Source organism: Felis catus, chromosome D4 (assembly GCF_018350175.1).
Source record: "Felis catus isolate Fca126 chromosome D4, F.catus_Fca126_mat1.0, whole genome shotgun sequence".
Lineage (NCBI taxonomy): Eukaryota > Metazoa > Chordata > Mammalia > Carnivora > Felidae > Felis > Felis catus.
The window spans coordinates 1,578,194-1,597,775 of record NC_058380.1 but is presented as its reverse complement, the minus strand read 5'-3'; the positions used below and the strand labels follow the sequence as shown (position 1 = coordinate 1,597,775).

The following is a 19,582-nucleotide window of genomic DNA, read 5'->3' as shown; positions in this document are numbered from 1 at the left end:
GGTGGGAGGTCTAGTCCTCAGCTGGCTCCATCTCTCTTAGCAAGGCATTTCTCAAAGCTTCATGGGCAGATCAGGTGGTCTTCTGATCCATCCTGTTCTCTTGATGAACGTGGCCTTGGCCCCAGCTCAGGTCTTCATCCTGGTTCCTCTGCGTCCTTCCAGCCCTGACTGTCTTCCCCATCTCTGCTTCCAGAAGGAGCTTCCAGCTGAGACACCTGCCCCTGCACCAGCCTGCTCAAACTCCCCAACACAGCCTCCTGCCCCTGCACCAGCCTGCTAAAATGGCAATGGCCCCGTCGCCTGCGGTCCCACAGGATTCCCCAGTGGGGTGTGACCTGTGTCCCCCACAAGCCTGCACCCTGGTGTGGATGGGCTGCTGAGCCACTGGTGTCGCTTCTTGGTCTCCCCCTGGTCTGCAGGGGGACAGAGAGGAGGGACAGCGTGGCATGCTCATTTCTCTTGGGCTGGTCCATGTCCTAAGCCTCAGGGCCACCTAGGAAAACAGGTTCCTGCTTTCTGAGACCAGCTGCATTTGGGATGTGAGACCAAGATCTGGGCATGAGCTCCCCGTCACGGGGGGAGAGATGGAGGACACTTGTCTGGAACGGGCTCGGGGACCACGTAGCAGAACCTGGGCTCTTACGCTTGTCCATCTGCGCTTCCAGGGGCCCCGGGCCTACCTGGACAGGTCAGCCCGGCCAGTGACAGAAGGACTGGCTGCCACCTCTCCCTGCCGACCCAGCCATGCCCCTGACAGCCTGCCCTTCACCCGTCAAGACATGAATCACAGTGGCCTCACAGGAGGAAGCAGTGATAACCCCAGGCTCCAGAAGGGCCACCCCCTGATGCTCTGTCCTAATCCACCCTGCAGGGCAGGCCTCAACCCAGCCCCCTCCCCTCCTGCCCCTAGCCTGTCTCTGCAGCCCTCCCCACCCCCCACACCACACATCCCTCCGCCTGGAGCCCCCCTTCCGCACAACCCACCCCCCAACCTTCCTGCCCCTCCCTCCTCCCTGGCCCTGGGTCTTTCAGTCCACCTGTCTGTCCCACTGCCCTGTGGCCACTGGCGCCCTTGCTGCCCTGGACCCTAGCACTGAGCGGAGGGTGGGGCTGGAGACTGTCCTCAGGAGGCACAAGGGCTGCTCTGACCACCCATCAGATGCCCTGAGAGGATGGAGGGATGTGGGGAACCCCGCAGGCAGTTAGTAGGGAGCCACAGAAAGTGACTGAGCTGGACAGCAAACACAGGAGAGTGTCTGGGCTGAATGTGGAGATCAGGAAGAAGGAAATCAGAGGGACAAAGACAGGGAGAGCCAGTGTTGGGGTGCTAGGGGGTGTTGAGGGGGCTCATGTGGGGGGTCCTGGGGAGGGCTACGAGGGGCCACTGTGGGGGCTCCTGGGGGCAGCTGAGGGATCCAGCTGGTGCTGTGATCTGATAGAGCCAGAACCAACCCAGGCCCGGGGTCCGGGGAGAAGTCAGGCGAGAAGGACCCACAGGATCCAAAGGACAAAAGAGTGAGGGGCCGGGGCAGCTGAGCGGCCGTGGCCGTGGGGCACCCTGGAGGAGCGTCCATGTGACAGGGAGGAAGTCGAGGCTCGCAGAACCAGGACCCTCCCTCTCCTCCTTCCTAAAAGCAAGCACATCCGCTGTTTGGGAAATGCAGTTTGCGGGGGTGGGGGGGTGGGGGGGGCCAGGAGGGAATGCAATCTTGAAATCACACTGGCTGGAGCTGGGGGGAGGCCGGCGGGCCAGCAGGCGAGCAGGCGGACAATTAATTACGAGGATCCCGCTCTGAGCCGGGCGAGGGCCCAGCCAGGCCGGGTGTTTACATGCTCGCTCGTCTGTTTGGGGCCTGCAAATCCGTGTCAGATGTTAATGGAACAGCATCATTTTTCTGCCGAGGTGGCATCCCCAGGGATGTTTGGATGAGGCGGCCGGCGGGACTCGGTCTGGGAAAGGCAGGCCAGCGGCCGAGGAGGGAGATCATTTGTCAGGCTGCCCGACAGCCCGGCCGCCCCACCCAGGTCCCTCTGTCCACCAAGCTCTGGGGATGTGAAAAGTAGCGACCCACTCCAAAATAGGAGACTGCAAACTGGAAGTGAGTCTAACTGAGCATCCACACCAGTGGACACAGGCCAAGTGGGCGCGCCCAGCAGCAGGCCTCTCGGCCGCCTGAGGCCGTCTGTGTCCTGCCGTGGCCGGACCCCCACGTGGGCACTCTTCCGCAGAGAGGGTGCAGGGAAGAGCAGGGGGGACACACTCCCACTCAGCAACAGCTGCTTGCTGTCGGCAGGCGGAAGAAGAGGGCCAGAGAGAGGACATGACTGCCCAAGATCACACAGCCAACAGGCCCTGGGATAGGCAGGCCGGTGGGCGCTCTGTGCGAGGATGGAGCTGAGGCCCTCCCTGAGGTCCCACAGCCAGGCAGGCAGGCAGGCAAGGGGAGCCTGCCAAGGGCTCCTCAGGCCTGTGCTATAGCCCCTCACCAAGACAGGCGTCCTAGGCCAAGGCCCGGAGGACACGAGACCTCCCTGGAACCCTTGCCCTGGTGAGCTCCCCACCCCTTGTTCCCCACCCACACTACGCCCCACTGTTCCTCAGGAAGCCACCCCTACCCCAGGGCCTTTGCACAGGCTGTACCCTCAACCCCAACACTTCCTTCAGGCCATCTCCTCAAAGAGGCCTCTCGGCCCCAGGGTCCAAGCCTCCTCTCCTCCACAGGCTGAGGCCAAGGCGCAGTGGTAGGCAATTGGCTGTGGGAAAGCTCGAAGCACCCTGCCTGGCACACAGTAGGAACTCAGGAAATGCAGCCACACTGGCAGCATAGTCTTTGATACAAATCTTACGCCACGGTTATCACTGGGAGTTATTGTTAAGGAGCCTTGCTTCCACGGGGCTGGGAACCAGCCTGGATTCTTATGCCGGTAACATCCTTTTCCAAACCCTGAATGGAGAGGCCTCTTGACTCTCCTTCCTACACCCCATCCAGAGACTCAGTACTGCGAACAAGGGGGGGCAGAGACCTCCTGCAGCCATGTTTCCTGCAGAAGACCTGCCTCAGTGTCCCTATCTGCAAAGAGGGCTCTTTGCTTGGGGTTGTGCAGAGAGAGGCAGGGTAGGCAGGGCTCAGAGGGGGAGGCAGTGTCGAAGGTCTCATGCAGCCTGCGGAACTGAAGAGACCCTCGTGGTGAAGGGGAGAGCCAGGCCCTTCACACAGCTCTAGGTGCCACAGCACGACTCCCTGCTGCCTCCCCTGCATTCGAGCCCCTGCTCCTAGCTGTCCTCAGATGCACCTCCCCCTGACCCTTTGCACAACAGCCCCTGCTCTCTGCTCTGGCACAGTTCCTCCCTTTGGGACCCAGGAATTGTTCTGCCAGGACTTGAACCCCAGCTCCACAAGCTGTGAGACTGCGTGCCTCAGTTTCCCCATCGATAAGATAAAGACAGTCCCCAGACCTTCAACAGAGGACGGTGGTGAGTGTGAACCTACCCATAGGTGGCTGGTGCCGACGACGCTGATGGGATTATTGTTCTCTCCTTCCTGGCACTTCAGGCGCTGCTCACTCACCTCTCCGGTGGCGGTTGCGTCCCCTAGGCCTTGCGTCCCCTAGGCCGCCATCCCAGGTCTGGGAAGGAGCTCCCGCCTCCGTTGCCCGCGGCCGCCGGCCGGTTCTCGGCCCTCCCCTGCCCCCTGGTGGTCACTCTTGGTATTTCCCCAAGGTATTTCCTGACCATTTTGGGACTGGCTTGGTCCCCAGGTGCCAGGCACCCGGAGAGGCGGCCACGCAAAACAGACCAGCTGCCCGAGGCACTGGGTTCCCGCCCGCGTGGAGACGACAGAAACATGTGCCTGCGGGGCACAGGGCCAGGGCGCAGGGGGACCCTCAGGGGAGGGGAGCCTTGAGGGGCAGGAGGACGATATTCCAGAGGGATGCCTCCTGCCCCGGGGCCTTTGCTCATGTTGCTAAAGACGTTTTCATCTCCTGCAGGTGCTCCAGGGAACTTCTCAGACACCCCTTCTGCCTGCGGTGTGCACGGACACTGGGGTTTGTCTCTGCATGGCCAACCCGTGTGAGGGAGCTGGTCACGCTGTGATCCCGGAGCTGGCAAGGCTGGGGCTCTCCCCGAGGCAGGAGAGTGGGTCCCTCCTCCAAACGCGGTGACCTCCTCAGTAAAATGGGCTTCTGGTCGGCCTTCATGACGGCTCCGGAAGGTTCTCAGCACAGCAACCGGCACACGGCAGGTGTTCAGTTTGTGACCATGGGATCCAGCTGAACTTTGGGAAAACTAGTTAGGGAGCAGCGTGTGTAACTTAGTGTTCGGTGCGCCGCCTGTGCCTGTCAGACAACAGTAACAAACGGCTCAGCGTCGCCGAGGCCTGACGTGCAGCTCGCCTGTCGCTCTAGCAAAGTGTTCTGCAGTCAAGCAGCTATCTCCAGGGAGGCCCTCCTGGGGTGGGGGGAACCCAGGAGTCCAGCCGCTGGCCCCCAAGGGGCCCGTGGGCTATCTGCAGGCTGTACTGGGGGCTCACTGGGCCCCCGCCTTCCCAGCTTACCAGCGTGGGGCTGTTGGCCTCCCACAGAGAAGGGGAGACGACCTGGGGAGGCCCCGGCACGGGCCCGCCTGGCCTACCCAGAGACGCACGTCCCGAGCCCGCGCACAGACATGGCCGGGCAGGGACCTCATGGGGGATGCCTCACACAGGCTGTCAGGGCCACAGTGAGGGCACAGGGCACGCCCGGGCCCCAGCCCCCAGACGACCTCTGAAGGTCCAGTCCCGAGGGCCCCACAAAGGTGGGGGGACCTGAGGAGTGCCCAGACGGCCCAACCTCCAGGATGTGAGCTCAGGACCCACCAATCTGGGTTTGGTGGGGCTCCAGAGTGAGGCCTGAAGGACAGGGTTGGGCACAGGTACCTGGTGGCTGCGGGTACCCCCGGGGGAGCCACAGGGAAGAATTGGGCTGGATCTGGGCAGGAATGGGACAGCGCAAGCAGGGGGAGGGCCTGGCCGGGGGGGTGTGCCAAGGCCACTATCTCTTGTGGGATCTGATGGAGGGGACTGGGCTTTGGGGCAGCTCTGGGAGAACGTCACATGCACGGGCCCGGCGGAGGGGCAGCCCTGGCCTGACCCGGGGCATCATTTGGTGGCAGTACCTTCCAGGCAGGGTGGGGACCCGGAGCCCCCACCCCCAGCCTCCCTTAGCTCAGCCGAGGCCCCAGAGGCACTCAGCCGCTGAGCGGGACAGAGGATGTGCACGTTGGGCACCCAACAGGGTGGAGGAAACCAAAGCTCAGAGAGGGGGACGAGGATGCTGTGCATTGCATTTCTATGCCCCGTGGCAAATGGCACCAACACGTCACCTGAACACACTGCCGCCCACCGATGCGTGTTCAGCTGTGTGGTCACAGTGGCCTGGTGGGCACATCCACAGGCAGCTGCTCAGCTACCTGGGAAGCCGATGCCCTGGGCCACGGCCATCTGGGAAGTGGGCGCACGAGGACCACCCACCGTCCCCTCCACCATGCCCCATGACGGGCCCAGGGATACTCAGCAGGTGCGGGGGTGGGGGTGGGCGCAGGCACCTCTCCCAGAGCAGTGGCTGGTTTTTCTGCAGCTGCTCATGCCCTCCCTCCTCAGCTGCCCTGCGCTGTGCATGTGGAGGGGGTCCAGGCAGGACCTGTTGTGAATAACTCTCAGATCCCACATGCTGACACCCCAGGGTGCGGGCCCTGGGCTCACTGACTCAGCTAAACCGTTCACCTGTGAACCGTATGTGGTTCTAGAGGCTCGGGGGGGGGGGGGGCGGGGGGTGTGCTCGGGGCCGTGGCGGCCGCTCCTGCAGGCTGGCTTGGGGCACTCTGGCTTTCCGCGGGCAATCCAAAGGCTTTCCGAGGAGAAGGCTGGCCGCCCCGCCTGGCCTGCCTGCCCACCCTTGCCCCAGCCCCGTGCTCCCCCGCGCTCCCCTCCCGCCACCCCTCCCGCGGATGAGCAGGAATGACACAGACATGGTTCTGTACAAAACCTGAAATATTTTTACTCTTTTAAAACTTTGATCTAAGCTGCCTTAGACCTCATGGACTCGATACAAGAGTAATATGAATCGGGAAATAAAACACTTTAATAGCCACGGTAAACTTTGTTAGAAATGTACATGTTGCCAAATAATAATAATAAACTTTAAAAAATAAAAGAGAGAGAGAGAAAGAGAACAGCTTGATGGCCGGGTTAGATTATATAAATGTTCAACAGGGACGGGAAAGGAAACCTCGCAGACGCCAGGGCGGCTCCGCCGGGGCCCGGCGGCGACCTTGCCCGCCAGCCTGGGGGCGGGGCCGCACCCCCCCCTCCGCAGCGCGGGCCACTTCTGCGCATGGACACAGCGCCCTGGGACGGGCGTATAAACAAAGCTCATAAGAAATGTACAAATATAAAAAGCTACAAACATTAATAAATTACAGCATCACAAAACACAGAAACACTTCACAAGGTGCTAATAAAATAGCGGCGTCCCCACCCCCTTCGCCAACAAGAACGAAAGAAAGAGCTGGTATTCGAGTTGAAGACCCCTCTCTGATCGCGTCTGGAACAGGTCTCGTGCGTGCGGTTTGCTTCTGTAAAGACAGATATAAGGCTGCACAGACATCACTTGTTTTTCAGGCAATACCTTAGTTCCTAAGAGAAAGAAAGAATACCGACGATAACAGTAGAAAGAAAGAAGGAGAGGAGAAGCATTGGAAACCCAACTGCTCATCAGACTCGGCAAAAAACTCGTATAAATGTTAATGAAGGACTCTCTAGAAAGAAATTCCTAAAGATACTTTTACTCTTATAAAAAAGAAGTTATTTAAAAAGCTATTTACACGCTACATTCTATGAAAAATATGCTTCAGGAGATACATCTAAAATTAAAATACAGGATTGCCTGAGAAACAAATCCAGCCCCTCCGTGTCACTGGGCGGAGGACGTGCGGTCCGGGGTCCGCCCGTGGCCTCGACACCAAACACCGACAGGTGACAAGACAGAAGTGCGGGCCCTGCGTCCCTGGGCCGCCCAGCCGCCGTCAGCCCCGCCGGGCAGGTGCCTCGGCTGACAAGTGCTTCTCCGAGTGTAGCCGGTGGGGCTGGACGGGGCCCGCCCACATGGCTTAGCCTGGGCTCCCGGGCCCTAGGTCGTGGCTGGGCCCGACCCCACGATAGTGCCCCCACCCACTAACACAGACCCTGCCGCCGGCCCCAGCATCCCGACAAACGCCCCGGCAGGACAGGGCACGACATCCACCATCCGGCCCGCCACCTGCCGGCCACGGAGCATAGAGGCCCCTCTCCTGGCCGGGCCGAACGCTCTCTGGACTGAGAATCACTCAGGAAGAGTAGGGGGGCACACAAGATCCCATTTTCTCCTCCTCTTCCTCTCTAGTGTTCTTTGCCTTTTTTAAGCCTCTGGAGGCTACCAGCCTGTGGCCAGCTCAGACTCTGGGCCTGGTGAGCGTTGGCTCACTCCTCCTTCCTCGAAGGACTCATGCTCCCAGCAGAGCTGCGGAGGCCCTGCAATCACACCCACACTCAGGGGTGCCTGGAGGCTGTCCTGAAACTGGAATGGTCCTCACGTGGGCAGGGCCGAGTTTCGGGAACTGGTCACTCTAAGCAACTTGAGAAAGGACATCTGTCCACGTTGGTGAGCTCCGCCTGCTGAAGCAACAGATGCTCGTGTGTGGGGGGAGTGGTGGCCGGGAGGGGGCCAGGCCCTCCCTGGGGTGAGGCAGCGCGGCCACCCTCCTGGGGGCGGATGTTCTAGCGGGGCTCCGGGGGTCCTGAGCGGAGCGGAAGGATCCTGGCTTTCCAAACTTTAAAGGAGTAGTTTTCCATTCCGATGAATTTTCAAAATTTTCCCAAGCCTCTGCTTGGCGGTGGCCATGCCCTTTTTTGTACGTTTTCCTGCAGCCAGAGACACAAAAGTGGCGGGTGTGAGAGCTCGAGAGGAACCTCCCCTCCTGGAGCCCCATCTTCTCTGTAAGACAGGCCTGCGGGCCTGAGCCCCAGGGCTCCAGACTCCGCGGACCCACCAGTGGTCACCAAAGTGCCCTGCTGCGAGGCTGTGGGATGAGGGTGGGGGGACGGCACCACAAGGGAGCGAGGCCTAGCCCTCCTCCTGGCGGCGGGAGCCACACTCCTGTCCACAGCCAGCTGGGCCTGGGGGCCAGGGTGCAGGCAGATCGGGGGTCTGGGGGGTGAGAGTGGGGACCTGGGGACGCAGCCAGCCGTCCTGCCCCCGAACCACCCAGGGAGCCTGGATCACCACCCTGGGCCCCTCGGCACACTGCCGACGACACCCAGCTCTAAGCTGGGCCCCAAAGCCAAGGCGAGCAGGAGCAGCTTTCGCACTGTGAGGGGCCCTGGCCGAGCACGTGGCTGTGGATGTGGCCACCTGGGGACAGAGGGGACCTGTGGTCCTCTAGCGTGCAGTCTGAGGGCACGCGGGCGCGGTACCTTTGGCGGCAGTATTGTTGGGGGATGACGCGGAGGGCCGCCTCTGCGCGAGGAAGACCCCGGGGGCCATGGGCTGGGAGGCGCGGCTGGCCTGGGCCCCTGCGAAGGCTCCGGCCGCAGTGTACTCGTGGTCTGCCAGGCTGCTGCTGTGTGATTCAGGCGGGGGCTCGGGCGAGCTGCCCTCCTGCGAGGCCTGGCTGCTGGCCGTGCTGGCGGAGGCCGGGGTGGCGGAGGCCGGGGTGGCGGAGGCCGGGGTGGTGCTGGCAGAGGCGGAGGCCGAGGCGGAGGGCGAGGGGGTGTTGGGGGCCAGCTTCCTTTTGGTGCTCTTCTTCTTCCTGCTCTTTTGCTCCTCCTTTGGACAAAGCATGCGGCCGGGCCTCAGACACAGGGGCTGGTCCCTCTTGTGTGAGGCCACTCCCCTGGCATTGGGCCAGCTGGCCCCCAGGAGACCTGGCTGGGTCCACACCTAGCCCCACGCCCCCCCCCCCCCCACCGTGAACCCGAGCAGCACCGGGACCCGTGCAGGGACCACCGTTGCCCCCATGCGGGTGAGCTGCCCTGGACATGGGGACACACGGAAGGTGGCACCACCACTCAGCTGCAGTGGACGTGCCCCCTGCCCCATTCCTCCACCCATAGCCTGACTCCCGGCCGAGGGGGGGAATGTGCCATCAGTACCCCCCTCCCCAACCCCCTTCACTCCCAGAAACTTGTGAACAGGGATCAGCAAGACTCAAATGTCCCCAAGCCTGAGACAGCTCCCAGACTGGGCAGTTTGGGCAGGGGGCTGAGGGGAGGAGCAGAGGCCCGGGCAGGGGGCTGGGGGTGGACAGAGGCCTGGGCAGGGGGCAGGGGTGGGGGAGCAGAGGCCTGGGCACAGGGCTGGGGTGGGGAACAGAGGCCTGGGCAGGGGCCTGGGGGAGCAGAGGTCTGGGCAGGGGGCTGGGGAGAGCAGAGGCCTGGGCAAGGGACTGGGGTGGGGGAAGAGGTCTGGGCACAGGGCTGGGAGGGGGAGAGCAGAGGCCTGGGCAGGGGGCTGGGGGTGGGCAGAGGCCTGGGCACAGGGCTGGGGGGGAGCAGAGGCCTGGGCAGGGGGCTGGTGGGGGAGCAGAGACCTGGACAGGGGGCTGGGGGTGGACAGAGGCCTGGGCAGGGGGCAGTGGGGGGGAGCAGAGGCCTGGGCACAGGGCTGGGGTTGGAGCAGAGATCTGGGCACAGGGCTGGGGTGGGGAGCAGAGGCCTGGGCAGGGGGCAGTGGGGGGGAGCAGAGGCCTGGGCACAGGGCTGGGGTTGGAGCAGAGATCTGGTCACAGGGCTGGGGTGGGGAGCAGAGGCCTGGGCAGGGGGCAGTGGGGGGGAGCAGAGGCCTGGGCACAGGGCTGGGGTTGGAACAGAGATCTGGGCACAGGGCTGGGGTGGGGAGCAGAGGCCTGGGCAGGGGGCTTGGGGGGAGCAGAGACCTGGGTAGGGGGCTGGGGGGGGGTGGAGCAGAGGCCTGGGCACAGGGCTGGGGGGAGCAGAGGCCTGGGCACAGGGCTAGGGGGGAGCAGAGGCCTGGGCAGGGGTCTGGGGCGGGGGAGCAGAGGCCTGGGTAAGGGGCTGGCGGGGAGCAGAGGCCTGGGCACAGGGCTGGGGGGAACAGAGGCCTGGGCACGGGGCTAGCGGGGAGCGGAGGCCTTGGCAGGGCGCTGGGGGGGAGCAGAGGCCTGGGCAGGGGGCTGGGGCGGGGGAGCAGAGGCCTGGGTAAGGGGCTGGGGGGGAGCAGAGGCCTGGGCACAGGGCTAGGGGGGAGCAGAGACTTGGGCAGGGGGCTGGGGTGAGGAGCAGAGGCATCTGGGGAGCTGAGCCCAGGCAGGGCCCGTCTCACCTGCTGGGACAGCTTGGCTGCGGCAGCTGCCAGCCCAGTCTCGATGGAGGCCACTCTGGTGCCCTCACGCACAGGCCTGTCCTGCCTTGGCACCGATGGGCCGACCCTCGCTGCAGGAGAGAACGTCAGCCTGCCTCGAGTGGCCACCCATGCCTGTGCACCCCTGCGTCAGTCTGTGTCCAACACCTTACAACTCAGGGAGGGGCCCCACGCCAGCAAGACGGGTGACAGCAGGCAGGGGCCACACGGAAGGTGGACTCAGACCCCCACCCCAGGCCAGGTGCAGAGACACCCCCCTAGGGCTGCTCATCCAGACAATGTAGGTGAGGGGCCGGTCCCCCGCAGGCAGTCCCCCAACCCCGGCTCCTGCACTACCTGTGGGGCTGTATGGGGCGTCATCCGAGCCCTTCCTCTTCTTGGACCGGGACTTGAAGACCGGACTGTCCTCGTCAGACTCCAGGGAGGGGTAAACTAGGAGGTGGAGGCGGGGGGAGGCTGAGCCCCTGCTGAGAGCAGGGGACTTCAAGCTGCAGAGCACTGTCCCTCCTGTCATGGCTGCCACACACACACACACACACACACACACACACACGCACGCGCGCGCAGAAGTCCCCTGGGAGCCATCCAGCCCAGGCCCCCTGAGGCACAGCAAGGGCAGGGACTGGCCAGACAAGAGCTCCCAGGCCTGCCCCAGCGAGTCTTTGATGAGGAAGCCCCGCACAGCAGCTCTGGGGGGATTCCCGAGTGCCCCCACCACAGCGCTCACTGCTGTTAGTCTGTCAGAATAGGGCAGGCCCCACATCCAGGCCCGCAGGTGTCCACCCGACAGGGCAGGGCCAACCTCCCCTCGGGAGGGTTCTCCAGGGGCAGGAGGGGGGAGTTGAGGCCCTTGGGCCATGGGGACTGTGCCGAAGGCAGACCCTGCATCACTAGGGTAGCACACCCCTGGGCCCCAGACATCCCCAGGGGGGCAGGCCAAGGTGTGGAGGCAGGTCCTCACTCCTGAGCCCTCCCCTGCGGCCAACAGCAGCTCCCCAGAGCTGCCCGGAGCCCCAAGAGCAGGGCCTGGAGGGCTGGGGGGGGGGGAGGGTCATGCCCTAAGGCCCCCTGCTCACTGCCCACCTTGGATGTGGGCCACTCTGGGCCTCAGTGTTGTGACCCACACAGAGACAGACGGGATGGCCGTGGTCTCAACAAGTCTGTGAGCATGCCACAGTGTGGCCGCAGAGGGGGTAGCGGGGTCGGTCCTCAGAGGGCAGAACAGCCGTGGACCTCCAACCCAGCAACGCCCCGTCCCAGGTCCACGCCAGAGGCACTGCAAACGTGGCCACACGGCACCCCTGCACTAACGTTCCCAGCAGCAGCGTCCGTGGTGGCTGAGAGGCAGAAGCCAGCAGGCGGCCGAGAGTGGCTGGAAGGGGCCAACACGTGAGGCAGCCACGGCAGAGCACGCGAGAAGGAAGGTCTGTGCCCAGGACGTGACGCACACAGACGGAGAGACACTGTGGGCTACGGGCCAGGGAGGGGCTCTTTCTGGGTGGCGACCATATGCTTCTGAGGCCGACTTTCCTGTCTCCTGAAGACGGCCCAGCTCCCGGCATGAGCAGAAGCCCGGGGGCACTGCTGGCACCCGCCCGCACCCCCAGGGCCTCACCATAGTCTGAGTCCTTGAAGCAGGCATCCAGATGGTCCTGCTCCTCCTCGTAATCATCCAGGTCCACGCTGTTCTTCGCTGCCCTCTTCAGCAGCCGCTTGCCGGCGCCCTTGCCACCACCCCCGTTCTTCCGGGCACCGTGAGCCACCAGCGAGCTGCCCTTGGCCTGGCCGGCGCCCCACGTGGTCTGCAGGCAGGAGTCGGAGGCCTGCAGGTTGGCCATGGACAGCATTCCCTGAATTGCTTCCTGCGTGCTGGGGGAGGCCGGGGGCTGGCTGGAGACACAGAGAGAAAGGCGGCGCTCAGCCCACAGGCCGCGGCCCACAGCACTGAGCCCACGGCTTATGACCCGTGGCCCACGTCCCACAGCACTCAGCCCACAGCAAGCAGTCCATAGGCCATGGTCCACAGCCCACGTAGCCCCCACCCCCCGTGGCACAGGGCACAGGGTGGAGCACAGCAGTAGCTGATGACTCCCTCTCTGGAAGAGCCAACCACCCCCTTCTCCAGCCCTTTGCCCCCACACGCTGCAGGGTCAGAGAGGGCATGGTGAGGGGACACAGGAGAAGAGAGGGAGCGGAAGGGGGCAGAGAGAGAAGGGTGGCAGATGGACGGGCCGTACGGGCCTCTGATCGCGCCTGTTCTCTCCCACCTGCTCTTTACCTGCTGGCCACACCTCAGCCCGGCCTGAGCTCGGCTCCGCTCAGCCACCCCCTCAGGCAGCTTTCCCAACACCACCTTCTGCTGACCTGATCCGGGCACCTGTCACCCTCCGGCTCTGGGCAGTGCCGGACCCCCTTGCCACATTCTCTTCGCCTGCCCCCCCCCCCCCCCCCCGCCATCACCTCCTCCCAGCTGAACTGACTCCCCTCCCTCCAGATACCCAGTGAGGCTGTGCTGCTGACTGACGCTGCGTCCTCCGCTGGCCTGGGCTCTGGGAGGGGTGGGTGGCAGCCCCCCTCCCCCCCAACAGAACAGAGGCCTGGACGAGGCTGGATGGGGACAGCTCTCACCGCCAAGGCCTGGGCTCCTCCAGGTGCTGTGCTCTCCTCCCCGTCCCCGCAGACCCCCGCATGGGGTCTGTCTGGGCCTTCTCAGGGACCTCAGCTCCATGTCCCACCCCCCGGCCAGGCCTGCTTTCCTGCCCCTGCCCCAGCCCATGCCTCCTTGCAGCCAGCCCCCACCCCCCCCCCCCCGCTCCACCCCCTAGCCTATCTGCACCAGGACAGACAGCTCACCCTGGTCAACCCTCCACATCTCCCTGCAAGGCACCCAACACCCAGCCCAGGAAACTCCCAGTGGGCCTGGCCCAGCAGGCATCTCCCTTCAGGGGCCATTTCTGGCCCTTGGCCTCACCCCCGTGGGACAGGACAGCCCACCCTGACCTGTGGGCCCCCAGCCAAACCACTGTGTCAGGCACTCCTGAGCTGACCCTCCCTGGGAGACAGGACCAGGAGTCCCTAATGGGGTGGGGAAGCCACAGGCGCTCAGCCCTCCTCCCCATCACAGACCCAGAAGGCCCGGGCAGCGGCTGCAGGGTCCAGCCCTGGTGTCTGACATCCATGCTTCTCGTGCCTGCCCCATGTGCCCTCGGGGATGGACCCACTCGAGGCTACTGTGACCCCAAAGCAGCACCCAGGGTGTCAGTCCACACAGGCCCTGCTGGGGGCTCTGCCTCGTCCTCTCTCATGCTGCCCCCCACCCCCACCCCATCTTCCAGAAGTGATGGAAACACATTTAGTAGTAAGACCATTATAACGAGAAGGAGCCACAAGTCCCGGCTCAGAAGTGAGAACTTCTCAAACGGAGGGCCGGCAGGCTGGGGGAGATACAGTCGGCCCCCAGGGAGAACAGACACAGAGCGTCCCTGCAGGTCCCAGGGGCCCAGTGAGACAAGCTTGGACACATGCAGTCCTGCTGGGTCACTGCTGGGCTCTAGGCCAGGGACTCTGTCCGGAGCAGGGAGGAGGGGGCTGGGGAGGGCTCTCCAAGCAGCATCCCCACAAATACCGCCTCTCGGGCTCTGCCCCAGATACCCTGGACCACAGTGTCCTGGCTTCTGCTGCAACCAAACAGGACTGCAGTTCCAAAGCCAAAACGATAGGAAAATCAAGTCGGATGGTCAGAATCGGGAGCTCCTGGACCCTCTGCCCCGTCCACACTGCACAGGCAAAGGCTTGTCCAGATCTAGCCAGGAGCACACAGTATACCACGGCTGTGCCACGGTCACCGGTGGTCTCTGAGCAGCACAGACCCCCGACCTGCAGGGGAGACAGCAGGAGCCAATGGCTGGCCCGTCACCCTTCACCAGGCTCTCTGGGGCATGGATGTGGCCCTGTCCGGCCCCGTCCCAAAGCTCTGGGCCCCCTCACACAGCCTCAAGGCTGGGCAGACACCAGGCTTCCCACAGGGACAGGAGGGCAGGGGGGCAGAACACCCACCGGGAGTTTCCCCTGGGGAACTGGCGTGGTCCCAGCCCAGCTCTGCTGCACCCAGGAGGGAGGCCTGTGGAGCCCAGGGCTGCATGCTGCCCGGGCCAGCGGTCAGTCCACGCAGGGCGGGCGCACCAAGGAGCAAAGTCTAGCCAGTGCACATGGAAACTCATCTCTTAATCCTCCAATTATCATACCAGAATCCTCCCCGCAATCCCCAGCGGTAAACGCTAAGCAAACCATCCACAAGAAATTAACATATTTCCCTCCATTTTTTTTCAGCTGTTTTTTCCCAGCAGCAAATACTTAAAACAGAGCAAATGGACCATCAAAAACTGACCCGCTCTCCAAATGGGAGACTGGGGAGAGGGACTGCCTGCAGCAGGCGGTCCGGGTGGGCCTGGCAGGCACGTGTGCATGTGCGGGTGGGTGTGAGGGCACACGTGTGTGGGGGCACACGTGTGTGTGTGCAGGGCAGTTAGCGGTGCACCTTGGACCGGCAGCCCTCCCTCCAGAGTCTGAGCATCAGCCAGCCAGGGTTCTTTCCGGAAGAAGGGCACCCCAAGGCCGCGTGGGGCCAGTGCCCTCCTGGAAAGGGGGTCACAGCCAGACTTCTCCTGGCAAAGCCTCAGGCCAGGGTCCCGCCATAGCAAAGGCCACAGGGCATTTCTGTCGTGAGGCACTCATATCTGTGCGTGTACAGAAACCACTTAATGCCAAGCAGGAAACGCATACCCCAAAGGGCAGCAGACACTGCCAGCCACACGCTGAGAGAAAGCACCTACAGCTGCCTGTGAACACAGTATTGCACAAAACACCGTGATTCGTGAAAGAAAACACAGCCAAGTGACTTAGCCAGAATCCTCTCCGATCGCAGCCTAGTGCGCTTCCTGGGGGCCCTGTGGCCTCCCCACAGCTCATGCAGCGTTGGGACTGCGATTTTGGGAACACGGTCTCAGGGGCAGAGCTAGGGGACCGAGTTCTGGGCAGGCCACGTGCGCCCTGCCTTCCTCAGGCCCAGCCCTTCCTGCCTGGATGTCACCGCCCAGCACAGCCCACCGTCCCGGGCCCCCACCAAGCTCTGTCATTGGGCAGGACAGGGATTCTGCTCTGGCCTCCGCCACTTGTGCTGCCTCAGTGTCTCCTGGGCCGCCGGAACGTGCTGCTGTCGTGGGGATGGGCAGGGGACAAACTCCCAGGTGGGAGGCCCTGACCCCTCGGTTATCTGTCTGTGGTACTTGTGGCAATTCCACGTGAGCAAAAAATGACCACAATGCTTAAAAACAAAATTAGTTGGATGGGCAGAGAATTCAGCTGGGACCATCACCAGAGAAACGAGCCCAGAGGGGTTAATCCGTGTCTCTCGGATCGCAGGTCTGGGGCCTAGCAGGCCTGGGCAGGAGGAATCTCGGCATCCAGGGGCCCCCACAGCCACAAGTGGGCTCCCAACCCTGCCAGGCAAGTGCATGTCTGTTTGCACACAGGGGTCAACGGCAATTTGGGTGGGTCTGCACGTGCCCCCGGATGGGTGCGGTCATCTGGGGACCTGGCAGGTGTGGCCCCTCCCAGGGCACATCTCTCCTGTCCCCAGGCTCTGAAACGACCTTCTCTCTCCCTGCAGGGTGAGGTCTCTGAAGCCCTGGGTCCCAGAGACACCAGGTGCCCTTGACCCGGAGGCTGGGCACAGGCCATGGAAAATTTCCTACATTACCTTCACAGCATTTGGGAAGCGTCTAGATAGAGACTGCTAGACCTCCCAGCCAGGAGCCCAGCCCAGCCCTGGTTCTCCGCATTCCCCCAAGGAGGGCAGCCGCTCAGCCTCCTCTGAGTGCAGGTGTCCAGGACTGTGGCAGGGTCGGGGGGAGCTCCGTGCCCTTACTCAGGGGCTCCACAGACCTTCGAGAACAGCAGGCCAGCGCCCACTCACCTCCCTGGCCAGCCTACCTCTGGGACGTAGGCCCAGAGAGCCCACGTGTGCCCTGCAGGCCTACCTGTTGGGGTTGTACTCGAGCGCTCCAACCTCCTCACTGGCCTGCAGCAGGTCCAGGATGCCCGCGGCTGAGCCCCCGCTGTCTTTCTTCACTTTGGCGTTGCGGGCAGGCTTGGTGTCCGTGTCGATGTGCAGCGAGCCCTCATCAGAGGACTCGTCACTCTGCCGCGGGGATAGAGCCACGGATCAGACAGGGCTTGAGGGACAGCTATTGTCCCCTCTGGCCACAAACAGGTTCTCACAGTCTTTCAAGAGCCGGCCCTTAAAACAAGCACTGCGGGGCCTGCTGGCCAGACACACACAAAACGGCTAGACCCCAGAGCTTTCTGTCGGGCCCCAGGGGCCTGTCCCAGAAGGCTGCCCTATTTCCCCAGGAAACCCTGGTTCACCGAGCCTTCCACAGGAGCGCCGGTACTGACAACAGATGGGAGGAGAGCCCGTGTGCGTGGGCAGGGAGCCGGTGGGAGCACGGGCCCACACGCAGAGCCCCAGTTAACAGCCACTGGCAGGTAGCTCTGGGGACCCCTGGCCTCCTTGCGAACAGCCACTGTGTCCTGGGCTGGACGCAGCCTAACTTAACCACCGCCCGACCATGGTGCAGGACCCCCGGCAGGCCTGGCCCCGCTCCCCCCACCATTCATCATCTTCACGGTGGCACAGCCACCCACAGAGCCCCAAAGACCCTCCTTGAGTCCCACCCCTGCGTTCATCCCTCCCTGTGGGTCCGATGGCACGTGGCCCCACTCCAGAACCCAGGGCAACCCCCATGGAAATGCCCGGGGAGCATGAAGATGAGCCACGTCCCCTGCGAAGCAGGACGGCCAGAGACAGGGACGGGCGTGTGGCCTGGCCTCCCGGGGACCCGGGGCAGACACACCTTGTAGAGTGCCGAGTCCAGCTTTGGCTTCGTAACGGGCGTGGGCAGCGGCTCCTTCCCGTCCAGTAAGACTGAAAGCACAGCAGAGATGCGTCTGGCAGAGGCCACGGGAGCACGGCCGCCCCCCACCCCCTGCGCCCTCACTCACAGGACAAGTCTCTCTTGGGGGCGCTCCGCTTCCTCCTGATGGGGAACTCGTCAATCTTGAGCTCCCCATCATCGGACACATACTCGTACTCGTCCCGCACGGGCTGGGGCTTGTCCTCCTTGAAGCTCTGCACGGCCCCAAACACGCCGGGGCCAGGCTGCGGCTTCAGGGCCTTGGAGCTGCGGCGCACACGCGGGCCGGTCAGTACCATGGGACAGCGGCCGGCCCGTCCTCCAGCTGTTGGAGGGTGTGTTCCCCCCGCCCCCCCCCCCGCCCCCCCCGAGGCTCTGATCCCAGCTCTATTTCAGAGGCAGCCAGCATCCATGGCCTGGGGTCCCCGTGGAGCTGTGTTGGAAAAATTAATTCCGACTGCGGTGCAGACACAATGTTCTAAAAGCTCTCATTCAACTCGGGTGAGGCGGGGCTCTGACGCGTCCAGCAATGGGGACAGCAAGCCAGGGCTGGGCCTTCCGCCGCTCCCCACAGGGCAGCTCCAACTGCCAGCATCTGAAGCATACACACCAGGCGGCAGGGAGCCCTGCTGGATGTGCACACCGGCATGCACACACAGCTGTGATATGGTGTCCACACACACGTGTGCACGCACAGAGTCCCATCCACCGCTGCCTTCTCCATTTCCAAAGCTTCAGCGCCCAGCAACCGAGCTTCAGACAATCAAGCATGTGCTCAGGGCCACGAGGTCCAGGCGACGGGCCCTTCCCCACAAGCCTCTGGGCCCCAAGACCACCCAGACCAGACCCAGGCCCCTGCTCACTGAGCAGTCTCGGCACACTGTCTAGAGGTCTTGGGACTAACGGGATGTCGGGCCAGGCTCTGCACGGCGCTGGACATTGCCCCCGCCCTGCTTCCCCACCACCTGCAACAAGGAAACTGAAGCCCATGGCAGAAAACTGGCCCCATTCCCACTGGGATGTACTGCTTCCCAGCCGGGGGGCACCCACCCCAACCTCAGACTCAGCGAGCATCTGCACGTGGGACTCTGGCTGACAAGGGGCTTCTCGGCTGCCAAGCTGCTCAGCAGACACAGACCCCTTCCGCCGTCTGGAACACCGACATGCCCGCTCCCACACACACCCTTCCTGCCTCTCAGCTCAGTGCCACCTCTGCCAGGAAGCCGTCCCGATTTCTCGGGCCCCACGAGCCCTGCACATCTATCCTCCACAGCCTCCATCACAGCCATAATTTGGGGCACATTTGAGAACGATGGGTTCACACAGGCCTCTGAGCCCCGAGGCCAGGACCCTGACCCACCCTACGTGTTCTGTGCCAGCCCAGGGCAGCAACTGGGCTGGAGGCCACCCAGTCACGCTCTCCCCTCTGCAAGCACACACCAGCTGGCCCCTCTCCACCCACCAGAGCTATCAGGTTGGGAGGTGGGGAAAGGTTCTGCCTGGTGATGTCAGCCAGCTCTGGAAGGGGGGGGGAGCTCACCTGGGGACCCCTCCAGGAGGTCGTGTGTGTGCACGTGGGGTGTGTGTGTAGCGTGTACGAGCCCGTATGATGTGGGGTGCGTTTCTGTGCGTGTGTGCTGTGTGCAAGCGCATGCGCCTGCCCCTGCAGGCTGAGTGTGCACGTACCCCAGCAGTCTCTTGTTGAAGGAAAACGAGAACTTGGTGTCCTTGTTTCCTGAGAGAGGAGACTTCTCCAGCTTCTGCTCCTCCTCCATCTTCAGCAGGGAGTCGGGTTTGCTGTTCTGAAAAGCAAACCCAGCGCCGTCACTGGGCTGCACGCAGGCAGCCAGTGGGCGGAGGTGTTGGGACTGGCCGGCCTCCTCCCTCGGACCACATCATCCAGGAACCCCATTCTCTGTAGCGCCTAGGCTCACGTGTGTGCAAACGTGCGCACACACGCACACACTCCTCACCTTGTACTTCCACTTGGCTTCTGACTTGCTCTTAGTTTGTTCTCGGATTTCCAGCCTCTCCACATCATTCTGTGAGCTGATCACCTCCTTGTTGGGCACACTCAGGACACCCTTTGTGGCCTAGAAAATAGCAGTCATGACCCAGCAGTGGACACAGGAGAGGGTCAAGGATCTCTGAGGCTACAGGGCAAAGTGAGAGCCACACGGCACAGAGCCCCTGCCTCCTGCTGGCTCACGTGC

The 19,582-nt window shown here is 63.4% G+C and overlaps 1 protein-coding gene across 5 annotated transcripts in view; it reads right to left on the bottom strand.

Annotated features, from left to right (window-relative positions):
* Window positions 1-6,011: 6,011 nt before the first annotated feature.
* Window positions 6,012-19,582, bottom strand: part of PHF2 (PHD finger protein 2) — an 84,566-nt gene continuing 70,995 nt past the window's right edge. For all 5 annotated transcript variants that reach the window (XM_045042941.1, XM_023243208.2, XM_045042943.1 and 2 more), the window contains 10 exons: window positions 19,343-19,462; window positions 19,056-19,171; window positions 17,458-17,636; window positions 17,310-17,380; window positions 16,434-16,594; window positions 12,011-12,285; window positions 10,732-10,827; window positions 10,357-10,466; window positions 8,490-8,841; window positions 6,012-7,937 (listed from right to left, as the gene is read on the bottom strand). In XM_045042941.1, coding sequence (XP_044898876.1) covers window positions 7,849-7,937; window positions 8,490-8,841; window positions 10,357-10,466; window positions 10,732-10,827; window positions 12,011-12,285; window positions 16,434-16,594; window positions 17,310-17,380; window positions 17,458-17,636; window positions 19,056-19,171; window positions 19,343-19,462 — 1,569 coding nt within the window. In that variant the 3' untranslated portion in view covers window positions 6,012-7,848. The remainder of the gene's footprint in view (window positions 7,938-8,489; window positions 8,842-10,356; window positions 10,467-10,731; window positions 10,828-12,010; window positions 12,286-16,433; window positions 16,595-17,309; window positions 17,381-17,457; window positions 17,637-19,055; window positions 19,172-19,342; window positions 19,463-19,582) is intronic.